The sequence below is a fragment of the Diadema antillarum genome, unplaced genomic scaffold (genome assembly GCF_040938485.1).
Source record: "Diadema antillarum isolate AM-2024a unplaced genomic scaffold, OU_Dant_1.0 seq00001056_RagTag, whole genome shotgun sequence".
Taxonomy (NCBI): domain Eukaryota; kingdom Metazoa; phylum Echinodermata; class Echinoidea; order Diadematoida; family Diadematidae; genus Diadema; species Diadema antillarum.
The window spans coordinates 283592-307562 of record NW_027271884.1 but is presented as its reverse complement, the minus strand read 5'-3'; the positions used below and the strand labels follow the sequence as shown (position 1 = coordinate 307562).

Below are 23971 nucleotides of genomic sequence, written 5' to 3'. Positions count from 1 at the left end.
AGCATTTTGTCAGATATTTTGTCTGACAAACTGTTATAAGCTACTGAAATCCTTGCATCTGATTGGCTGAGAGCAAATTTGTCCGACAAAATGCTTCATCGAATGCCCCCCAGATCTTCATCAGATCATATAAGAAATACACCGCTGAACGATTGATGGTATTTTGTGACACGATTCTCACTCAAATCTCGCGTACACATGTATTCCGTGCTAAGTTTGAATTACTACCTCCTAAGTACCACAGTATTTCACGATGTATTTTATGGTGTATTTCGTGATGCATTTGCATTCACATTACAACAAATTACTGTACCATGCAAAATACCATGGTGTTTGAAATTTCACCATCAGTGTGAATGCACCTGCTGGTGCATTACACAAGTAACTTTGCATTACAGTATCTTTCTCTCCTGTATCTTTCCTATTTCCTCTTCTTTCTCTCATCTTCTTCTTTTTTCTCTTTTTTTTTGGGGGGGGGGAGGACATTGGAGGTGGAATGTCAGGTAATGGTGTTCTTTTGCTAAGATCAGGTACACGCAGCACGTCACCTTGCTGTTAGTGACAAATTTAATATATTCATTCGGGATGACTTGTTATGTGTCTGAATTGATATCATTCAGGTAGAGACAGAGGTTAATACGCCATTCAGCTCTCTCTCTCTTCCCCTCTCTTTCTCTCTTACTTTTGTCCTTTTGTTTCTGTCCTGCTCTTCTTATCTCCTATGTTGCCTTGTGGTGATAGATACCCACTTCCATTCACCAAAGTATTCAATATTCACCCTCCAGCAACACTTTCATGCATTGAAATTGACATCAGGTAATGTACCGAGTCCAACAGGTCACCAGTACAGCGAGTGATTTTTTTTTTTTTTTTAAACAGATGCAGTATTCTAGTCTTACTAGAGCAGAATACTGATTGTATAGTATATTTGCAAGTATTGCACGTACATCAACCAGGGAATATGATAGGAAACCATGTGCCTTGATTGCCGCTGTATGGGCAACCTGGGGAAGACCCTAAGAGTCCAGCTGATTTAGACAACAATGAACAACACTTTTTTCATTTCAGTATGACTGCTCAGTTATATTTTTCAAAAACTTCCTTTGAGTAATTCAAACAAAGATTCTTGCTCTGCACACTTAAGACAGCTTATGTCCAGGTGGCATTAGACTAATGTAACTCTTCAAGAAAATCGAGCTCCAGGTTATGCTGCATTGAATATTGATAAGGAGCAGGGGAGAGAAAATGAGGGGAGGAATCCCCCCACCCCCACCCCACGCCCATTTCGAGACGCTGTCCCCCCCCCCCCCCCCCTGAAACGCAGCCCCTCAATTCGGTGCTGTTTTGTGAAAATTGAATGATGGCTTAATGATGATCGATGGCAGCAAATATTGAGCAGGTGATGTGGTGCATTGGCATCATTCCCCCTAGTTGCTATGGTAACCAGAGTGAGATGCCAGGACTAAAAGTATCCCCCCACCCCCCTCCTGTGCAGCTTGCTTTGATCCATAGTTTGGTTCTTTAGTCTCATTTGCCTGCCAGGACTTTAGGATCAATCACCAAAATGGGTTCTTAAAGTCTCCCAGCACCATTTGCAACTTGTTGCTGTGCTGTAGAAATTTTATTTAGAGATGTATGGTTGTGAGAGGTTTAAGAATATTCATTAATTTTCATGATTCACTGGTAGCAGTCTTACTCCACAAAAAAGAGCATTATTGGATATATGATAATCCTTGTTGTCATACCATTTGCAGACATGTCTTGCACACTGTGCATACTAGGTGATTGGATTAGGTGTCATAATGTGTCATATTTCATACCCTATGTATATCATTCTTTCTCCTTTGCCCCATGCCTGTTAACTGTGCCCAGACACTACGATTGGAAAAACAGAAATAAAATTCCTTTAGTCACTTTATTGCCCAGTGGCAATTATGCATTCACCTCATATGCAGGTGGTAAGAAGTATTGATGTCTATGTCAGGTATTCTGCTAATCATCTGCAAAAAGGAGAATGTTTTTAGTCAAGGTCAAGAGCCAGCATGAGTGAGAGCTTGTGCAGTGCTGCTGCATATCTAATACTTAGATTACACTATGAAATAATAGTTATTGGTATTAAGGGCAATGTATAATGTGTTACATGGCAACAAACTTTATATACCTATTTCTTATATATATAATTGTGAATCCTATAAACATACATGTTGAAAGCGTTGTGTACTCACATTTGGTGTAATTCATAGCAATCATTATGGTTCTCATTTATCTGATGCAGAATCATCGCACAGAGCCTCACCTCGACTGGTCCACAAGGCCACGACGGGAGTGTCGTCCAGCAATGGGAGGACCCGAAGCCCCGCCCGGAATCTACCTCATGTCCCCCGGCCGGACCCTACCTCTCTTCCAGAGACAACCATCCCTTCCCAGCCCAAGGTAAAGCTTTGGTCCCAAAGTGAAACCCATTTTATATTTTACCTATTCTTGACCTCTGGTGTAATGACAGTAACTGATGGGGGGGGGGGGGGGGGCACTATGTAACTGGTTTTGTGATACCACAACCTGTTTAGTTGCTACACAATACAGACGGAGAGACAAAAAATGTGTTGCAATACTTTAAGATTCCAAATTGTTTGTTATTGTTAAAAAACATCAAAGGACATTTGTGTGATACAGATTCAGATGACAAAAAAAAAGAGGTTTTGTATACATATAACTAATTCTTCTTTTCATTTTTCAAAATCAAAATATATATTGGAAAGTCTGATGTCATGCTACTGTATTTGTGGTGCAATTTTTTTTTCTTTTTTTATAAACCACAATGTGCCCTGCATAGCATATTACAATTTTTGCCCCTGCTCACAAGTCAGTATACATTGAATATTCATTTACATTTAGCATTCCAAACAAGTCTACGTCAGCTTCCCTTAGAATGCCAGAATATTAGCAAACATTTCCATGCAACTGCCAGTGTGCGTTGACAAGACCCCTGCGACATCTCAAAAGAATTCCGACAGAATGAGGTTGCTGGGCAACTGGCCGTGTCCCAGGTAATGGATCCCTTACCATTTTGGCTGGATACGATACTTCTTCTTTCCTTTTTCTTTTCACTGCGAGTGGCCTCTCATCTCGCCAGCCTAATATAACCAGGGATGAAATGAGATGCCTCGGACAGGTATTCCATCACACATTGTGCCCAAGACCCGAGTAGCAACCTGCCACGCCTCTAGCAAAAGTATCATTCATACTTTTGCTGCTTTCACAGCGAGGGGAGGAGGGGGGGGGGGGGGGAGGTATGAAATCTATTGCACTCAGTTCTCATGTTTCTCCTCAGATCATCGCAGATTGGTAAGCAAGAGAGTATGTGTGTGTGTGTGTGTGTGTGTGTGTGTGTATGTATTTCTGAGAGAGAAAAAAAAGAAGAAAAAAATTGACCTGAGAGATATAGAGAGAAAGAAACGGCTGGATTTGTGTTTGAGAGCCTTTGCTTTCTCATCGCTAGTTATCCACCAAGAGTGATTCATACACTGAAATGTTTGGTTAGCTTTACCTAGATGCATCAAGACTTAAGTCCTCTGAAATGTGCTTGCAAAGTGCAACCATGCACTCTGTCATACCTCTCAGATTGAGCAGAATCAGAGGTCTCAACTGTAGGTAGGTAAAAGTACTACAGCATATCAGCAATGCCATTTCAGGTGGAAATATTTAAGTAGGAATGGGGATGCAGATGAAGGTGGTTGGATGAGGGAGTGGAGTGATGGATTTTTGACTAATGTCAGCTTTTTGTGTTTGTAATCCATTAGTTGCACGCAGAAAATGTTCCCGAACTCCATTGGTTGATCACATGCTAAGACTGGTTTACTACAATATTGTGCATGCCTTTCTGACAATGGTTCGTACCCTTTTCTTGTCCAACGTGAAAGTTTGCGTGAGGGTTGCCTGCCATAGCAACAACTTATTTATGCGAACTGGTTTCCAAGTATTGAAAAGTGTTTTTTTTTGAGCTACAGGTTAATAGAATAGTTCATTCCTACATTGAGACAGGAGAAAACATTCATAAATTTGAATATATTAGAAAACTGGTCTATTTTGATAGTGCCATATTTTCTATTCTCATTGAAAATCTTCATACTTGCAGACACACATTCTGAGCATTGTCTGCCACTCTGTGTCTAATACTGGCCTTTGAGAGAAAAAAGAAAAAGCTATTAATGTGGTGTGAGATCAGAAGTGATGAGTTAACTCATTTACTTAGAGGTCATTCGGCTTACTCATAAGGCTCTGAATTAGCATGTTGCATCATGAGCATTAAAACTCTAGTATTGGCCTCACTGTCCTTCAGGCAGCACAATATCACCTCTTGGGTATAGTGAGCCTCTCAGGCATATCATTAGCTGTGTAGCCTGCTAATTATGATCAATAGGTCCGCCGGTTATTTTGTTCAGGGCATACAAAACATCACCATGTTAGTATGTAGCACACTGTCTTTGGTACCTGATGACTGCACATAACGCTTCACTCGCACTATTCTGAAGTGTACATATAGGATGTTTTTCTTTGTTACTCATCTGGACATAACTGTATCTCCTGCTAAAAAACAAACCCATGAAGCTCTGCATCCAATTTTGACACCCCATTTAAAAAAAAAATACTATCCAACCACATCAATTATAGTGCTCTATCACATATTATCCAAATTTGCACCATTTGCTCTGTTTTGGCACTTAATGAAGGGGGGAAATTGAGTCGTGAACAAGCTGACATTCCGTCACTGGACAATTTCCTCCAGTCCAAAAGTCCTCCTTCGGTTTCCTCTCTCTCCACTCATCGGCACTTCATGTGCCGTTGCCAAGCGAGGGCTCCCTTAACACAGGTTCAAGGCTCCCAGCCCTGACCCCGTGCAGACGGATTGACTTTATCGCTCAATCTCCCAAGATTTGGAAAGGATCAAGCACCAGGGATGAGTCAGTTAACGTAGATCAAGAGAAAGAAAGGAGAAGTGTATTTCTCTTTTTTTCTTTCAAGATCTCAGGCATAGATTCACTTTAGGCTCTCTGTAGTAGAATGCAGTCGCCTTATTCAATATGGTGTCACACATACCATGAAGTAAGTCTACTTTCGCTAAGATATGTGTAAATAGATGTTCAAGATCTCTAGTTGCCAACGCGAAGGCTTTTAGAAAAAGAAACAAACTTAATATTGCAGTATTATCATAATGATATAAGAGTTATAAAATGTTTTCTTTGAAGTACAATACCTCTTCTCACTCCAAAGTCCTTATGTTTAGTGCCCTAGTGTCCTTTGCATCCTGTGAAAGTGCTCTGGGTTTGTTTGTTTTTGTTTTTTCTTGTCTTTTCTTATATTGACTCTGTAAATATTTGGTGTAATCAATATGCTGCATTACAGTGCATCATATAGTACCATGCAAAGCCCATGCAAACTGAATGTCTATGTATAGACCAAAAGAGAGTCTAAATCCGAATCTTCTAATGGAGAAATGAGCATGAACCCAGAACTCTAAAATATTGTGATAGAAGACACTAACACTAGGAGGTTGCATAAAAAAATAAATATAATATCAATGCAGTTATTGTCCTTTTTGCACTCAAGTGAATAATGTGGTAATATAAGATTATAAATGATAACAGGATAAGCAAAATTTTCATTTAGATTCAGTTTCACCCTCAGATTTGATAGTGACAGATTATATTTTGCTTTGCACATACATTGCAAAATTATTTCATGTTCAGTGTCTGTACTTACAAAGCTCAGCCTGTGATCCTGATCAATGAATGGGATAGCAAGTGAATGTATCGGGGAATGATTTGAGTTTCTGCACTGTGAAAGGTATCCGCATGCCATTTTATCAGTTACTAGTATCTTTCGCAGGAAAGATAGAAGTGATGTAGATATATATGTATAATCTTGTTAACATTCTGATGTGTTGGGCTCTCTGTAGTTATATAATCATTACCTGTATCAGACATCTGAGCTGTGGTTCTACAAAATTGTATTCCCTTTGTATTATGCACGGGATTGCAGGCCAGCAGGGAGAAGAGGACCAATTTTCCATATTCCCCTCTTTGGCAAACGCCTATGGGATTTGCGTGTTAAAAACGAGAGGAATATAGCATCCGGGCACTTGAGCTCCCAGTGAGGAAAATTTGCTGTTGATGACCATTTTTTGCGGAATGGTTTCGCGTCAAAGGGCAAAGTCCCTTAGGTTAACACGTAAAACTAAAGGACGATCGCTGTTACTGTGTGAGCTGGCTGTTTCTACGCGCACCACATACCCAAGTTTCACGACAGAGGGCAAATTCCCACAGGTTAACACATAAAATAGGGGATGATCCCTGCACATATATGAGTTGCCTGTTATTCGTGTGCTGCATACCTGAGCTGTGTATAGGGATGTAGCGCGCAGTGCGGTGTATAGAGCTTGAGCTGGCACCGAGTGGAATTTTGTTACCGTAAATTGGGAAGTTGCAACAAATTTACATTGTAATGATTTATTTTACTGCTCAAGATGCCTGAAATGGGTAATAATGATGATATGGACTGTCTACTTTCGGGGGATACGACATTAATTGCCCTCACTAGAGTGCGACATTAATTGCCCTCACTAGAATTGTATTGCCCTCGTCTTCGACTCGGGCAACTAGTTCAGACAATAAACATCGTATCCCACTCAAGGCCAGTCCATATTATGTTAATATATTTTTTCTTTTTTCTGTAGATGTAATATTCATTTACCTTCAAATCTGCATTTTGAAAAAAAACAAAAACAACAAAACAAAAAACAAAACATGTTTGCTCTCCCTTCTAATGGTCCAAGCTTCTGTGGCTGAGGACTGTCTCTTTTAGACCTCGAATGTTTTTTTTTTTACTGTCCACTCACTGCCTCACAGGATGATTCATGTATCACCTGCAAACATTCCTCACCTTCCACGCATGACAAGTTCAATTTTTCACACCACATCAGGCTGAACCGAATGATTCTATTTTTCCAGTCCCGGAGACACATCAGTGGAAGTGTTCAAGGCTAATAGAAAAAAACAAAACAAAACAAAGCAAAAACAAAACAAAATGGGAGAGCGAAGCAGACGACCCGTAATGACTCCTCGTAAACACAGTGCTAATGTTGCACTTACAGCGTGAGCACGCATTTGTAGCCCGAGCTGGAATAATGTTGGAGAGAAGATGTGTCAGGGTTGACATTGACACAGACAGACACACAGACAGACAAACAAACAAAAAAGAGACACAGAGAGACAGAGATGGGGAAAAGGATATAGAGATAGGAGAGATAGGAGGAGAGAGAGAGTGAGAAAGAGAAAGGGAAGGAGAGTGATTGCACTCTTGGGTAATCATTCCATCAGTAATCATCACTAGATACTACTCATCACAAACACAAAGTGACATCATGGCAGTTCATGCATCACCTCCGGCCGAAATCGTGTGCGTGTTATCGGCTGTGTGATGTGTGAGGTGGCAAGACTAGAATGATGTGAATCTCCTTCAGAATTGAAGGAGTCTCTATGCTGAAGCTTACAATAAGGAGAATGATACACTTGAATTAGAGTTAAAGCATTTTTTCTATCATCAATTTAATTTCTTCACCCTATATCTTCCTATACTTGTACAATTTGTCTTGACCAGGGTTCGAAATTGGCGATGGTCCACTGGCTATTGGCCACCCAAAATCACGTTGGACTAGCTAAAAATCATAAAATTCTGAAGTTACTAGTCCGTCTGGCTAGCCAAAATATTGCTTCAGTGTCAAAATTGATTCTAAGTGGTCCGCCTGGCTAGTTGAAAAAAAAGTTAAGTGCGACCCCTGAAGTCTTCCCCAGTCAACTTTGTTTGTGTTTGAGTGGTGATTTATATCTGCATAATATGTCTGTGTGTCTGTGTGTTTGTCTTTGTCTGTATCATTGCTTATTTTATGTATTTCTGTGTGTATCTCATCCAAACATCTGTTACTGTTTATCCCTCTATTCTATTTGACCCCCCCCCCCTCCTTTCTCTCGCTTTGTTAAGTGTTTCTCACTTTTCTCTATGACTATATTCCTTCGTCCAGACCCGTGGTCAGTCTTCCGGCAAGAAGGACCCCAAGTCTCCGACCAGCAGCCACCCTCCCCCTGCCAAGGATGTGAAGCAGGCTGTCTCACGCCTCAAGAATGTGGACTCTAAGCTGGCCAATCGCATTCTGGATGAGATCATGGACAGCGGCCCCAAAGTCAAGTTTGCTGATGTTGGTAAGGAATACATCTTTTGATGATATTTTATCCCCTCCTCCTCCTCCTCCTCCTCCTCCTCCTCCTCCTCCTCCTCCTCCTCCTCCTTATCATCATCATCATCATCATCAGCATCATCAACATCATCATCAACATCATCTTCATCATCATCATCATCAGCATCATCAACATCATCATCAACATCATCTTCATCATCATTATCATCATCATCATCATCAACATCATCTTCATCATCATCATCCATTCATCCTTTTCCGCTTCTTGTTGTTCATGCTCTTATTGTGTTCTTGTAACATTTGGAGAGGTTCTTTGCAACTCCATTTTACTTGTTAGCAATTTTCAATAAAACATGTTATAAAACTGCTGCGAACTGTTTCCAGTAATTTTCGATGATAAATGACCCTCAATTTTGGGTTCATTGCTAAGCATTACAATGAGCCTTATCAACACAAACATTCATGATTTTATAATGTTAGTGATTAGGGAGCAATGAATCAAATGTTAAATCACAGCACTGCAGGTTGCCAATGAGGAGATTAATCGTGACTGAAGTTTTTTTTGTTCTTTCTTTCTTTCTTCTAATAAACACTCCAGACATCATCAGAAGGCTTTTACACCAATTTTTTTTTCCCAAGGTGATAGTTGTTTATAAATTAGATCATATGTGACAAATTTACCCATTGGGCAGTCTATTTCATACTGTGATAAAGAAAATAGAGGTGCTTATACCAAGATTGTTTTCCTTGTATTTTGCATATAAAGTTATTATTCAGGTTATTAGTGCAAACTAGCCAGCATGTTCAATCCTGTGTGGATTTATCCTTTGCAAAAATGTATCAAAATTTGTTCACTCAAAAACAATCATGTATGTCGTCTATCTGCATGAAAATGAATAAATTTGATAATCACATCTATCTGGGAAATCCCATCTGAATACTCAGTGTTGTTGGCATATGTTCACATATAACAACATACAAAGAAAGATTAAGAAATCATTCTGCATTTGTATCTAACTCTCAGCTGGTCAGCAGGCAGCTAAACAGGCCCTGAATGAGATCGTCATCTTCCCCAGTCTCAGGCCAGACCTCTTCACTGGACTCCGGGAGCCGGCCAGGGGCCTGCTGCTTTTTGGGCCACCAGGCAATGGCAAAACCATGCTGGTAAGAACCCTACAGTAGTGATGGTGGTAGGTTTCTTGATAGCACCCTTCAGCCATGCAAACAACAGGGTTATATCCTAACACTTTTTCCCAGAGCAACTAAAGAAAACTGTTGTTCCTATGGCTCTTGCAATTTCTTTCTTTTTTAAAGTGTCACAACACACAGCCATGTCTTCTTCATCATCACAACTTTTGTATGGAATTATTGAGCTGTGGAGTAAGTGATTAACCCTTTTATTGCCAACTATGAACCACGAGGAAATAAGCAATTATACCACTCTGTTGATTAGTGCTTGGATGGGACTAAACCAGGAATGTGTTTCTTTGCAGTAATGGAAGCCATTTTCATTAATAGCTGAATTATGCAAAGAGTGTCAGATTTGGTAAAGAGGGTTTAAAAGGGGAGAATTCCCACCGTATTGAAAAATATCTTTATGTTCTACACGATAGCATAAGTGTGAAAACTAAGGATGGTTTCGATACTTAATCTGGAGCTTTACTTCTTGAGTTTCGTGTTATTGATTTCATCTGGGCTGAACAATAAAATGAAAAGGGAAAATGCTAATGAATCTAACTTTTTAAAGTGGCAACGTTGAGGTAAGTTAATTAGACCATATATATACAATTATCTTCTTTTGAAAGAAAAATTGGTCAAAAGTTAGAAACCAAAATTCTAGCTTGACAGTAAATTTCTTTTTAGGGCATTAGTCACACATATCTTATGAAATGTCTTCTTCCAAACAACCACTGCTTTCAGATATATTCAATGGTTATTTCCCCAAACCATGATCAGGCTGTAAAAGAAGATAATATGAATTGTTTTATATCAAAACAACATTGCACTGGGATGGTCTGCTGTGTTGTATAGGACTTACTGCACTAAGGTGTTTATGGCAAACATGAACAGAAGTGGTTAGTAAGTTGAACCACCCTTTGCCGGAAACCTTGTGAGGGCAAGACAGACTCAGGTCTGGTACGCCTCGTTGGGGGTGTTGATTGTGTCAACGAATATTAGAAAAACAAGTTCTGGACAGATGCATGTCGTCCCTCTGCTTTCCATGCAAGAGGGATGGATTAGAGTGGGACACACACATAATGCTAGGGACCATTAGCTGGGCATAGACTCACCATCCTGCGATGTAGATTGAAAACATGAGGGGCGAGGTAATCCTATTATTTTGGGGAGGTCCTCCTGTTTCCTCATAGACATTGATTTGTGTCTGGTTTGTCCTGTAGCATTCAAGTGAAAAACTTGGAGAGCATGACTATGTTCACAGAGTTGTGATTAAAAAGAAAAGAGGAGAACTGTCCAATGCTCTCATTTATTGCAAAGGAGATTAATGTTTAGATGCTCTCAATGTATTTGTGAAAAAACAAACAACAACAATATTAAGATTTGAATGTTAAACCCAAAAAGAATGTAATGAGCATGCACTGTGGAAATAGAAATGTGCAGGGGGCAAACCATACCCACATTTGAAGAAGAAAATATAGGTACAGTATAGAGAAACATGAGTAAACATAATGTTGGAGGAGTGAGAAATAAGACTAAAAGGATGACAGAATCGTCCATTACTTGGTAGGCTGCAGGGAAGGCATCTTGCTTCTGAAATGCAGATAAGCTATGGCTTATAGGCAAGAAAGGTATCAGAAAGAAAGGTGTGGTAGCTGTATCGTGTTGAATGAGGAGAAATTATAAAACACTAAAGATCAGAAATTAAGACAGTTGGGGCAAAATTACCCTTGGGAAAGTTAATACTTTTGTCATTTGAATTCTTCAAGAGCATCACTCTGTCGGAATTCAGTGACAGCCTTGGAGTGAAGACTGATTGTTGTCATGCCAGTGGTCAGTGAAAATTGCCCTCTATACCTTTTAGCCAGTACCCCTATCCAATACATGCAGGACTTGAAGAGGGTCCTTAGCTGGTCAGTTGATGATACGATAGCATCCCGGCGGTCACTCTGCACCGGTCAGTTTCACTCTTGTAACTGACCCCGGCGGCTTGAGAGCTTAAAAGTGTGCGTGGGGCGATGGGAGATGGGGTTCTCTGTCTAATGAAAAACGAGGAGAGTCTTCGTGTTACATAGCCAGGAGGGTTTACCTGCACCCTCTTCAAGTGCAACAGGTGTCTTATGTCTGTAAGTGAATCCACTGACTGAGGAATAAGAGACGAGTGTATGTGCATGTGTGTGGTTGCGTTGATGTGTTAGGGCATATTGTGTGCGACTGTGTGCATACGGGAGGGAGGGACAAAAGTTTATATGTCATTGTTTGATGCATTTTGATATACAGTACTCCAAAATCACTATTTCAGGTATTACTAGGACACCCTGATTTTTCATATTTCATCTTCTGAAAAAAAAATTGTCTTACCCTGAAAACCTTAAGCAGATTTTTAGTTTCTCGTACTAGTTCTTGGTAGACATGAGTGTGAACCTAGTGCTGTATGGGTGTTATTGTATTGTCCTGTTGTGATATCAGTGATGCCAAATCTAGTGTGCACAGTCGTGCTTGCTTGACTGGAGGGGAATGCTTTCCATCGAAAATAATGGGTTGATTTAAAGGGACTATACAATACTGGTTGAGGGGAAGATTCAGGTTTATAACATTCCTAAGTGAGATTATAAGAAACCTCTTATGAAATATGAAAGAGCATGTAATTTTAAGAAGGATTCAACGTTTATTTGATGAAAATTGTTTTTCAAATTGTCGAGATATCAAAAAAAGCGATAATGATAAAAGGCGACAGGCCACAACTTTTATTAGGATCTCTTTGTTTCACCTTGCTTTTGGATATCTCAGTCATTTCAAAACCATTTTTTCATCAAATAAACTTTTGATTCCCCTTAGAATTGTATGCTCTTTGACATCTCATAGAGTGGTTTCTGAATATCTCGCAAAACATTAAAAGCTAAATCCTCACCTCAACCAGAACTGTATAGTCCCTTTAACAGAAAACATTGTCTTTGCCAATAATATTTTGCTAATAATGACAAGGGAAATCACGTAAAGAGGGCATTTTTTTGTTTGTATCCATTAACACTGGAGGCTGTATAAATTTCATGTTTTCCTTCTTGATTTTTTTATTACCTGTCTTGGAGTTTGCAGCGTCACTCCACTGACGTGTTTGGTATTTTTTCCCCCTGCGAGGTTGTCTGGCCAGATAGCTATCTGGAGATCAGTCTGTTACAGATTTTTACAGAGCACCGCCATAATCGCGCTAATCCACATATTTCCTGCCAAATTACAGCGTGCGCTGTTTGCCACACACGGCCGCGAGTGTCAATAGTCTTATTCCAGACTCTGGAACTGATGTTTTGATCCAGAAAGCTTGCTGCTGGCAAGCAGACAAATTCACATGGCTGCTTCAATCAGCTGTAGGGAAGTTGTGCTTATGATTATGCTCATTGCAGATGTTGACATTGTTTTACGCATTTATTTTCAAAATTAAGCATCTATGAGTGCATTGCTTCAGTGATGTAGGCACAATAATAGAAAGGGATAGGATACAGTGGTATTTAGCTCCTGTGCACAAATCAAAATAGCTATTTTATTTGATGATGTCAGGAGTGAAGTCTGAGTGGTTTGATAACTCATATGACAACAGCATCAAATGCTGAGTATGTTATGAAATGTTTCACCAGGGCATCATTTCATTTCATAAAAGTTGTCAGCCCTGACAAGTTGTCTGTCTCTGACAATTACCATGGTAACAGTCAGTGACCAGAGCTTCTCAGTCAATCAAAGCCAAGGATTTTACTGAAATTGTCAGAGACTGACAACTTGTCGGGCCTAACAACATGAAACAGTGCCCAGATAGTTCCTTTCTAATAGTGGGGACCTCCCTCATTGAAATTGTCTTGAGAAGTCATGAATAGACTCAAGCTCAGTGTACCATACAAATGACAATTGCATGGTAGAATACCTCAAGATGCACACTGTTGTAAGGACGTAGTATGAATGCCATTATTTGTCCGCTGGTGTATCCTGGTGGAAAATGCTTGATGATGTCAAGGCAAATGGGCAGAAATTTGAATGAAATCTCTTTTCTCTAGATAGTAGATCTATGAGTAGATTGTGTTGTAAATGTGCAAGTCCCATCGTAATACCAGATTGAATCTTGCATTGATCGAGGGACGACGGTAAGGTCGCTTATTCAAGAGAGCTTCTGTCTTCAAGAAGTGGGGCCCCATCACATGAAGTCACGGCAGTTAATAGTGCACCGTACGATAATGGCCTTTACCTGTCGCATTAGCAACTAAAATACTCTGTAGGTTGATTGGTTTGCTGCCTGGGTGCTGTCATGGAAACTGAAATTATTATGTGGTGCAAGTATTGGCGAACTGCTTTATGAAAGGCTACCCAACGGAGTGCCATACTATTGCTTGTGTTTTGTGTGCAGATGTTGGGTTTGTATGGGGAGAGGGGTAAAAAGTCACAGTCAGCGATATGCATGGTGCAATTTCTTTTGCCCACAGCAATCGAAGAAAGGAACAAGGAAGGCAAACAAGACATGGTGGGAATAGAATATTCTCCTTCTCACAGACATTGGGAACTCCATGTTTGCTGGGTGACACTGTATCTTGACATTATTTCTTTTTCATGGGTGTCCTTTTTGAGAAGGGAAATACATTAGGGTCAGCATGAGTAACCAAGTAAATGGGAGGAGGAATGATAAAGATACTGACAGTGTGTGGAATATTCCTGATGGTACTGAGCTTCTAGCATGATCAACCTCAGCCCCCCCCCCCAAAAAAAAAAAAACCCAAACAAACAAACAAACAAAAACAAAAACAAAACTTGTCATTTAATCATGTAATCACACCAATGCTTTCACGCATATGTGTTGTTTTTTTAAGCAATGAACAGAAGACAGTTATCCATGGACATTACATGCACTGATTTCAAAATGTGCGACATCATTAATAGAAAACGATATGGATATTGGCCTTTTTGGCCACATGCAAAAAAACAAACAAACAAACAAAAGAAACTTTTTTTTTTGTTTTGAAACTTGCTTGGAACAAAATTGGGAATACATGTTAGCATGACAGTAACAGGAACAAGCCTTTTCCAGGAAGCAAAGGCAGATGTCATTACATTGTAATTGTAAGCATATGAGTAACAGGCACACAAAGACCTGACAAAGCACAGACCAAAACAGGAAACCTAGAAGAAATCGGGAAGATCTCGTGAGCAGCAACTAGTAACAGATGCACTCAGAATTGCAGACAGTGCAATAAGAATTGCGGACTGTCTGAAGATTGAGTGCAATTTCAATGTAATGGCCAAAATACATGGAGTAAGATTACAGTTGATCGCAGCTTTAAGTGATACAGGGCCCTAGCATGACAAATTTCTCTGAGATGATTTTGACTATAGAATCACAAGTTGTGACTGGAGTCTGGAGTGCCACTGTGATGTGCACTTTTGTGACCCATCAGCCATGAGAGGGGAATGAACGCAACCCTTGATCCACCCTCACCCTAGCAGCCCTTTTGCCCAAGGGCTTGGTTTCAATTAAAATGGAAGGGGAAGGAAGGTATACCATTTTGCTTTTTGTTACAAGCACCTCCTTCTCACCCTCCCCCCCCCCCTGCTCCCTTTCCCCGATGCACCAAGACCTAATTATCTCCTGGTTCTTGTGATGAAGCTGAGGAATCAGGGGTTTGGGAGGACGGACAAATCTGAATGTAAAGACTTCAGCTTGCTATCAGCTTGGAAGGCAAGGGAGAGAAGGAAGGAAGGGGGAGGGGGCGAGAGAGTGGTGGTATGAAAATTGAAAATTCAATTTGTCTCATTTTGCTGCGATATTTATCAAATAAATCCTCCTCGTGAATGACTAACCCTCCCCCCGTTGCCGCGGGGACATCTCACTGGCACGCTCCTCCACTGCATCTTCTCCAGCTTCCGAGCAGACAGAATTTGCATCCAGCCTCCAGACCTTTACATCAAAGTGAATATATTCAGCCCTCTAGGCTATGTTTGAATGTTCAATGTCAATCATTGGGTTTCCTCATTCTCATTCAACTTTCTGCATTTTCATTGACACCCCTCTCTTTCTCTCTCTCTTTCTCCATCTATCTACGGAGATATCTGCCAATATATCTTTGTATATGTATTCCTTTCTATTTCTGTCTCTTTATCTTTCTCTGTTACATTGTCTTTTCATCTCTCACCCCCTCCAATCTCTCTCCCTCATTTTTTCTCTCTCTCTCATTCTCTGTTAGGTAGGTTAAATGGAGGAGTGGGAAAAGATGGAATGATGTATTTTCACATCTCTTGTTTGCATAACAATGCCATTTCTAACCTTATTCAAACAAGCAGATCTTTTCTGCTCCAAGGTACCAAGCAATGACTCACGAGCCCCCTGCAGGAATGAGTTGATGTTTTTTTTTAACCATCTGACAGCCGATGGAGATGGCTACATCTATGGACCTCTCTCGTCGATTAGACTTGGTGCTTATTCCTTTGTAGTGATCATTAATTTGTTCGAGCGGTAGCTCTTTGCATCGGGCGGAATTCTGGGCGGACTGGAAGAGCTCCAAACAGGGATGAGGCGGGCTTTCGGCAGTCGGCATTTCTGAAGCGGAATGAGTCACTTGACAAAGTGACGAGTAAATGTTGATGTTGAACTTTGAAATATGAAGGAGAACTCAGAAAGTAATTTCTTCAAATGTGCGCCATCACTAACGATATGAAATGATGAAAATCTATTTTATTTCATATCTTGCCAGGTACACAATTATAGAAATCTTTGCTTCGGTTTTCTCGTCTGCACGTTACCTTTTGTTCCTCTGAGTTGTTGTAATTTTTGAAAGATTAATGTTAATGAACACATCATTCCAACATTTAATTCAAAAGTCATAGGAAATATTTCTTCGATTTGGACTTTGTTGTGTGAGATAATCAATTGATATTGTATCAGTGATGACTAGTTACAACTCCCTTCCATTGCCATGATGGTACACATCGTTCCGTCATTTAATTTAGAAGTCATAAATATTTCTTTCATTTAGTCTTTGTTGTGTGAGATATTTAATTGATATCAGTCCAGTGATCACTGGATACAGCTCCCAACCACTGCCATGGTGGTTGCTGGTATTAGAAGTGGTTCTTAAGAACACATCCTAACACCTCATCCCAATCTTTGGTCACCATGCTTCATAGCATACTCTGGTTTCAACAGAGTGTGGTATCCCAGGCATATTATTGTACATCATAATTTGAGCATTGATGCAGATAAATAAGATTCAACTGAAAGATTTAAAGGTGTTGAAAATGTATGGTTTATCAAGGCCCAGATAACTCACACTGATTTCTGCAAATTAAAAATATACCTTTTTCCCTTTTCAGATTGGTGAACAAATCTTGTGAGATAGATAAGATGACTTGTGAGCCTGCATCGAAGTAGCTTTTGGAGTAACTTCTTTCCTAGAATTTTATCTATGCACTTTCTTTGCCATGTACAAATGGTTCTCAAATGCAACATCAACATTATCTTTCATGCATGTAGCTTGAAAAATTATGGTAAAATTCAAAAGACTCCTGCTCTGAGTTATTATCATAATCTAGTGTGGCTGTATAATTGGTATTATCTACAAATACTTGTACCTTAAATATTTCACACTACCACACAAGAAGCTGTTTGACAACCACTGAGTATGAACATTTCAGTTCTCACTTACCAAACTTGAGATGCAGGTTGATGAATATGTAGATTTTCCAACAGAAATAAATCTTGATGCAGACAAGACTATACACAAGGAACGATGATGAAAGAAAACAAGTTCTGGAGCACACTTCATCACGTCAGAGTGTTGTGTTTTTTTGTTGGTTTTTTTGGTGATAATGTCTCCAAAAAAGTGTTTAAAAATATGAGGAAAAAGTGTCTTGCTATTTGGCATGGAAAACAAGGAAGAGGGACAATCGTTATTTTCCCATATTGGAATGGGCCAGTGTGCAGTAATCGTAACCCTGTGCCTCTATATTGTTATTCATTGTATGGTTAATATAATGAAGTACCAAATTCCCAGAAGCAAGATGTTAACCCTTGGTATGAGATATGAGGTTTCCTTTTTTTTATCTCTCATTTTTTTTTTTTTTTTTTTTTTTTTTTTGCTTCCAGGCAAAGGCTGTTGCCAATGAATCAAATGCCACTTTCTTCAACATCAGTGCTGCCACACTGACATCCAAGTATGTAGGAGAGGGAGAAAAGCTAGTGAGGGCGCTTTTTGCAATCGCAAGGGAGTTGCAACCATCAGTCATTTTCATGGGTAAGTCCGGGCATTTTTGTTCCAAATTGATGTCACCATGAAAATCTCCTATGCAATGTTAAAGGGACTGTACAGTACTGGTTGAGGTGGGGATTCATGTTTTGAACATTCCTAAGTGAGATAATGAGAAACCTCTTATCAAATTTGAAAGAGTATGTAATTTTAAGAATGATTCAACGTTTATTTGATGAAAATTGGTTTTCAAATGGCTGAGATATCAAAAAAAAAGTGATAATAATAAAAGGCAACAGGCCACGCCTTTTATTAGGATCTCTTTGTTTCACCTTGTTTTTTGGATATCTCAGCCATTTCAAAACCGATTTTCATCAAATAAACTTTTGATACCCCTTAGAATTGCATGCTCTTTGACATCTCATATAGTGTTTTCTGAATATCTCACAAAACGTTAAAAGCTAAATCCTCACCTCAACCAGAACTGTACACACCCTTTAAACTTGATACCACAGTTTGTCTATAAAAGATTAAAATTTATTAAGCTCATGAACATATAGTACCAGATACTATTTAGTCTCTATCAATTTGCTAAGTCCACAAGTTTTGTCCACCATTGCAATTTCTAAACATATAATCCAAATATCAAAATCTACATTTGCAGACATAGTTTTGGATATTTAGTGATTTGCAAAGTCTTAGACTTCGAAGCAACAGGTTTTGAAGATTGGTTTTGCATGTTTGAAATTTTGGGGGAGTATCACATATTGTTCATCATCCATGCATCAAGATTGATGACTAGTATTTGTACTACATACCTGTACGTTGAAATGCACAAGTCAATTGATTTTATTGTCATTCTAATGCTTTTTTTTTTCTCTCCATTTTAATTTGCCTCATCCAGATGAAATTGATTCCCTGCTGACTGAGAGGAGAGAAGGAGAGCATGACGCCAGCAGGAGATTGAAAACAGAATTCCTTCTGGAATTTGATGGTGTACGTTTATGTTTAATATCCATATGATAGGATGTATAAATGTTGATTTGAAGATATCTCGATTAACTCATTCCATTGACACACCTGGGCCCTGTTTCATAAAGCTGTTCGTAAAGTTATGCATGACTTAAGAACAACTGGTGATCAGTTCTGATGTCTTATACCCCCCCCCCCCCCCCCCCCCCCCCCCCCCCCCCCCGGGTAAGTTAGGGTTAAAGGGATGGTACAGTATTGGTGGAGATGAGAATTGGGCTTTTAACTTTTTGCAAGATGCCAAGAAAACACTTATGAAATAGTACAGAACATACCATTTTAAGAGGAATTCAAAGTTTATTTGATCAAAATTAGGTTTGGAATGACTGAAACATCCAAAATCAAAGTAAAAGAAAGCGATTGTAATAAAAGGTGGGTCTCGTACTTTATTAGAATCGCTTTGTTTTGGATATCTTAGCCATTTCAAAACCAATTTTCATCAAATAAATGTTGAATTCCTCATGAAATTACATGCTTTATGATATTTCAGAAGAGGTTTCTCATTATCTCACCAAAGAATGTTAGAAACCTGAAATTGGGTCTCAACCAAAACTATACGATACCTTTAAATGTAGTAAGTTGCTAATGAATTAGACACACCTTGCATCTTGAAAGAAGTGTTCATGCATAGACTGAAGAGTGTCTGAATATATCCCACTCCTCAATGCTGCAGGTGAAGGCTAGTGGGAGTGAGCGGATCCTGGTGATGGGGGCTACAAACCGGCCTCAGGAGCTGGACGATGCTGTCCTTCGCAGACTGGTCAAGAGGGTCTACATCCAGATGCCAGACCAAGATGTGAGCAAGGCTTTGATGTTTCATTCCATTCATATGAGTAAAGAATGATAATCTTACGTAACACAGACGAAAGAAGTATACTTACAGTTGAATTCCGAACCAACTTGAACTGCTATGTGTACTTATTCAAAGGTAGTAAGGAGAAAATTCTTCCTTTCTTTAATTTCCACTTGTCCAAAATGTTACAATTTTACCAGTGAGAGAGATAGGATGAATGGGGAAAGTGACAATAGAAAGGAGGATAAGGAAGAAGAGGATGGGAAAAAAAGGGAAGAAAAGAAGCAATGACAGCTAAAGAAAGTGGTATAAATGGGTGGTTGTAGTTACAGAAAGGAGATTATTCATAAGCAAAAATATAAATGTAAAAAGAGGCCAAGATAAGGAATATGCCTCCTCTCTGTAATACAAAACAGATGCACATTCCACATATTAAACTTTGTACGCTTCTTCCTCAGACGCGAAAAGAACTCCTTAGGCAGCTGCTGGCCAAGAACAAGAACCCCCTGAATGAGGCTGACCTGACCCGGCTGTCAGAGTTCACCCGGGGCTACTCAGGGAGTGACCTGACTGCCTTAGCCAAAGACGCTGCCTTGGGACCCATCAGAGGTATGTTACATGGGGGTGTGGTTTAGCACCTGTTGGTAGAGATTTAGACAACAGTGGTTATAGCAGAATGAGCTGGGAGGTCACAATCTCATTTCAGGGGTGACAAAGGGGAGATAAGCCTCATGGTGAGGATGAATAGGATGATGATGAGGATGATGGTGATGATGGTGATGATGATGATGATGACGATGGTAATGATGATGGTGATGATGATGGTGATGGTGAAGATGATGATGGTGATGGCGATATTGATTATGATGATGGTGATGAAGGTGATGATGGTGATGATGATGAGGATGATGATAGTGGTGCTGATTATGATGTTGGTGATGGTGATGATATTGATTATGATGACGGTGATGATGATGAGGATGATGGTGGTGATGGTGATTGTGATGATGGTGGGGATGGTGATTGTGATGATGATGGTGATGTGGATGATATTGATGATGGTGATGGTGATGATGATGATGATAATGTTGATGATGATGATGATGATGGTGATGGGGATGATATTGATGGTGATGATGATGGTGATGGCAATGATATTGATTATGATAATGGTGATGATGATATTGATGATGGTGATGATGGTGATGATGATGATGATGGGGATGATGATGATGAAGATGATGATGGTGATGATGGTGATGTTGGTGATGGTGATGGTGATGGTGATGATGATGATGATGATGATAGGAGGAGGAGGAGGAGGAGGACAGGCAAGAGAAAAAGGAGGAAGAAAGATGATAATGGTGACAACAAAATTCAGGTAATTGATGTGGAGACAGTAAGAGCAGTATCTCTCTCACACTTTCCGTCTAGTAAATCCTCATTTTGTTATTCAAAAAAAACGCTTGAATAAAAACTAACCTGGGATGAATCTTTGCATGAAACTGAAGTCTGGTAACATTTCAAATCACAACACTTGGCGAGTCGTATATGCATTTCTCTTTGACGTCAACATCCATAATGTTGCAATGTGAAACATCCATGCTTTTATTTTCCTTCTGATCATTGCAGAACTTGGACCAAATGCTGTCAAATCAACTTCTGCTGAGGAGGTAAGATTCAGTGTCATGTTTGGCATTCAGATCTTTTATAGGCTTTTTGTTTGTGTGTGTTTGCTAAAAATGGGGTGAAAGGTGTTGAATTTCTGATCTACCATGACAGAAACTCTCCTTGAATAACACTCTTAGGATTAGTCACAATTGAGGTGAAAAGATTTACTCCTTTTTTCTTAATATGTGTCATAAAATGGGCTTTAGAGTCTCTGCAATGTGATTGGTCAATTGTCATGCATTGATTTTTACTGATCCACACTGAGCCATGCATCCGGTAAAATCTGAATGCATGGCTCAAGTCTTGTTTAGTGTTGTAGGTGTACCGGACGTATGATGGGGAAAATGGTTGTATTGCATGAATTTACGGGCCCATTTTATAATGCAAATGATGCACAGACCTATTTCGTGGATCAGTGAGAATTGGATTGGAGCAGTCTAAAACCCACTCATTGCGTTTTTGGGTTTAAACAGTTCCAAAGTTAAACTCGCGCATCCAATTCTCACCGATCCACTCTGTTCTGTGCATCATTTGTATACTGTTTGATTTAAAAAAAAAGAATTATTTCAAGTTTAGAAGTGAAGAAAATTTTTTTTAAATATATTACATTCCAGCCTGTTTTAAGCTTCACTTGCCTTGGTCTTATTCTTTCCTAATTTATCAACTAGGTGAGGAATATCACGCTCAGCGACTTTTACGAATCCTTGAAAAGAATACGGCGAAGTGTGCCGCAAGACTCCATCAACTCGTACGAGGAGTGGAACAAGAATTACGGTGACATTTCCACGTTTTAGAAGGAGCCGACAGCACCGGAGGGGATATGGCATTTTCTGTTTGCGGGTTTATTTTTGAGACCTGTGTAATGAGATGACATCAGATCACTTTTACATTTGATCGCACCACAGGGGAGCATTCACAGATGTATACACACACACACACACAGACACACTCACACACACACATACTCATGAATCTAACAGGATGGATATATTGCCAGTAGCAGTGCAATGTTGGGAATATTTGAGGTGAAGTGTTTCACAGAATTATGCATGGTCAGTTGGGGGGAGGGGTTTGAATTGCTTGTCTGACTAAAATGACATGGTATTAATCTTGCTACTCAGTGATGAAATCAGGCCAGTAGGATAGCACTTGATATTACACAGGGTACCGAAGAAGAGACATACAGTAGTATTGTGTCCTATGTGATGCTGGTGATTGAATAGACCTGTTGTTGTGCTGTATGCCTCAAATTGACAATACAACTGTAGGTTAGTGTGATCATTTCATTTCTAGTGAAGTGTTAAAGTTTGTCTGTATGTCTCATATGTCCATTGTCAAAGGGGGCAATCTATTGCCAGAGTCACACACGGCCTGATTTCGTACCGGGTCCATAAGGAATTAAGACTGTATCGACCTGGTTCGAGCCATAGAGACCCGCATTGACCCGCATCGTAACCCGTGTCAAAACCTGATGGATTCCAGGGGCTACGATATGGCGGTGAAAAATTTTTGGTCATGTTCAAAATTTTCTCACGGATTTCAATTCCATATTGATATCCAAATTGACCCTGTTCGAACCGCATTGACTCGCATTGACCCGCTGCAACCCGCAGCGTAAAATCGTATGGACCCTTGCCGTATACTGCATTGCCTTCATGCAACGGATGATGACAAGGTTTACATCCAGGTCGGCATGGGTCGAAGCGGGTTGACACGGGTCGATAGAAGTCGAAAAGGATTCAGTTATGGATTTTAATGTGGATTTTTATACGGGTCAATGCGGGTCTCTACAGCTCGAACCGGGACGATACGGTTTTAATTGCTTATGGACCTGGTTCGAAATCCTGCCATGTTTGACTGTAGCATAAATTACCCTCCATTCCGAGACTAATCCGGCTCATTTTCACATGGATCAAATCCATTTTGTGACCCGGCCGTGTGTAACTGTAGCATAATGGATTGTCACATGTGAAATCTTTGTTTTCTTCTCTGAAATCTAATGTTGTGTTTGTACAAGTGCAGAATATCTGCAGATTATTGTAGTTTAAAACATTATTTATTTATCCACTAATTCCATTATAATCTGCCTAGTGTAGCTTCCGTTGCAAAATTTTGGCAAAACTGGTCATGTGTAACATAGTAGACATCATTTTTCATGGAAGGAATGGAATGATGATTAATAATCACATCGATCAGTCAATTTGACAGTCATGTTATGATTTTTGATAGGTGCAATTGTAATCACTTTTTTTTTTTTTTTGCACAAGATTGATTATATCATTTTGTTACATCAGAACAGGAACCTTTGATAATAAGAATTTCTCCCACAAAAGGAAACAGCCCAGAATTGATATGCAGCATGAAGCAACTGTTTTATTTGTAATCAAATCAAGCCATAGCCAACATCTTTCCCATGACAAATGCATCATTGTGATTATGACTGAAGCTCTTTAGATGTATGCATTGCCCACTATCAAATCTAATTCAGGCCTCAGAACAAAGAACAAGGAATCAACCAATTATTTTTAGATTATTACAAAGCCTTTAATGTATTGCATAGGTTTCATATTCCCCCCCCCCCCCCATACACTGTATATCGATGAAAAAACCTATTTGTATACCTGTTTCAAAATGCATTCCATTGTAATTGAATGACTTCCCTCTCAAACATATATCTCAGTTCTTGTTTGGTCATTGGTGTACTGGAGGTGAGTGCATGTATGTTGAGTTCTCTTGCAAGAAAATGTTTCATGACTTGCTTGTTTGACAGGCCTTGGACTGCTTTCTTGTCTAAACACTGCAACTCTAAAACACATTTCTGAAATGTGATTGCAA

The 23971-nt window shown here is 39.6% G+C and overlaps 1 protein-coding gene across 1 annotated transcript; it reads left to right on the top strand.

Moving 5' to 3' along the window:
* Window positions 1-1378: 1378 nt before the first annotated feature.
* LOC139743195 (spastin-like) lies at window positions 1379-22497 on the top strand. Its single transcript, XM_071653694.1, has 10 exons — window positions 1379-1448; window positions 2276-2433; window positions 8078-8255; window positions 9276-9415; window positions 17544-17691; window positions 18548-18639; window positions 19346-19468; window positions 19924-20074; window positions 21098-21138; window positions 21805-22497. The coding sequence occupies exons 1-10, from the start codon at window positions 1379-1381 to the stop codon at window positions 21928-21930; spliced, it is 1227 nt and encodes a 408-aa protein (XP_071509795.1). The 3' UTR covers window positions 21931-22497.
* The last annotated feature ends 1474 nt before the right edge of the window (window positions 22498-23971 follow it).

Coding starts and splice junctions, on each gene's coding strand:
- LOC139743195 (XM_071653694.1), top strand. CDS start 1,379: ATGGCAGCAAATATTGAGCAGGTGATGTGGTGCATTGGCATCATTCCC. Junction 2,434..8,077: donor CCATCCCTTCCCAGCCCAAG/GTAAAGCTTTGG, acceptor TCCTTCGTCCAG/ACCCGTGGTCAGTCTTCCGG. Junction 20,075..21,097: donor TGCCTTGGGACCCATCAGAG/GTATGTTACATG, acceptor TGATCATTGCAG/AACTTGGACCAAATGCTGTC.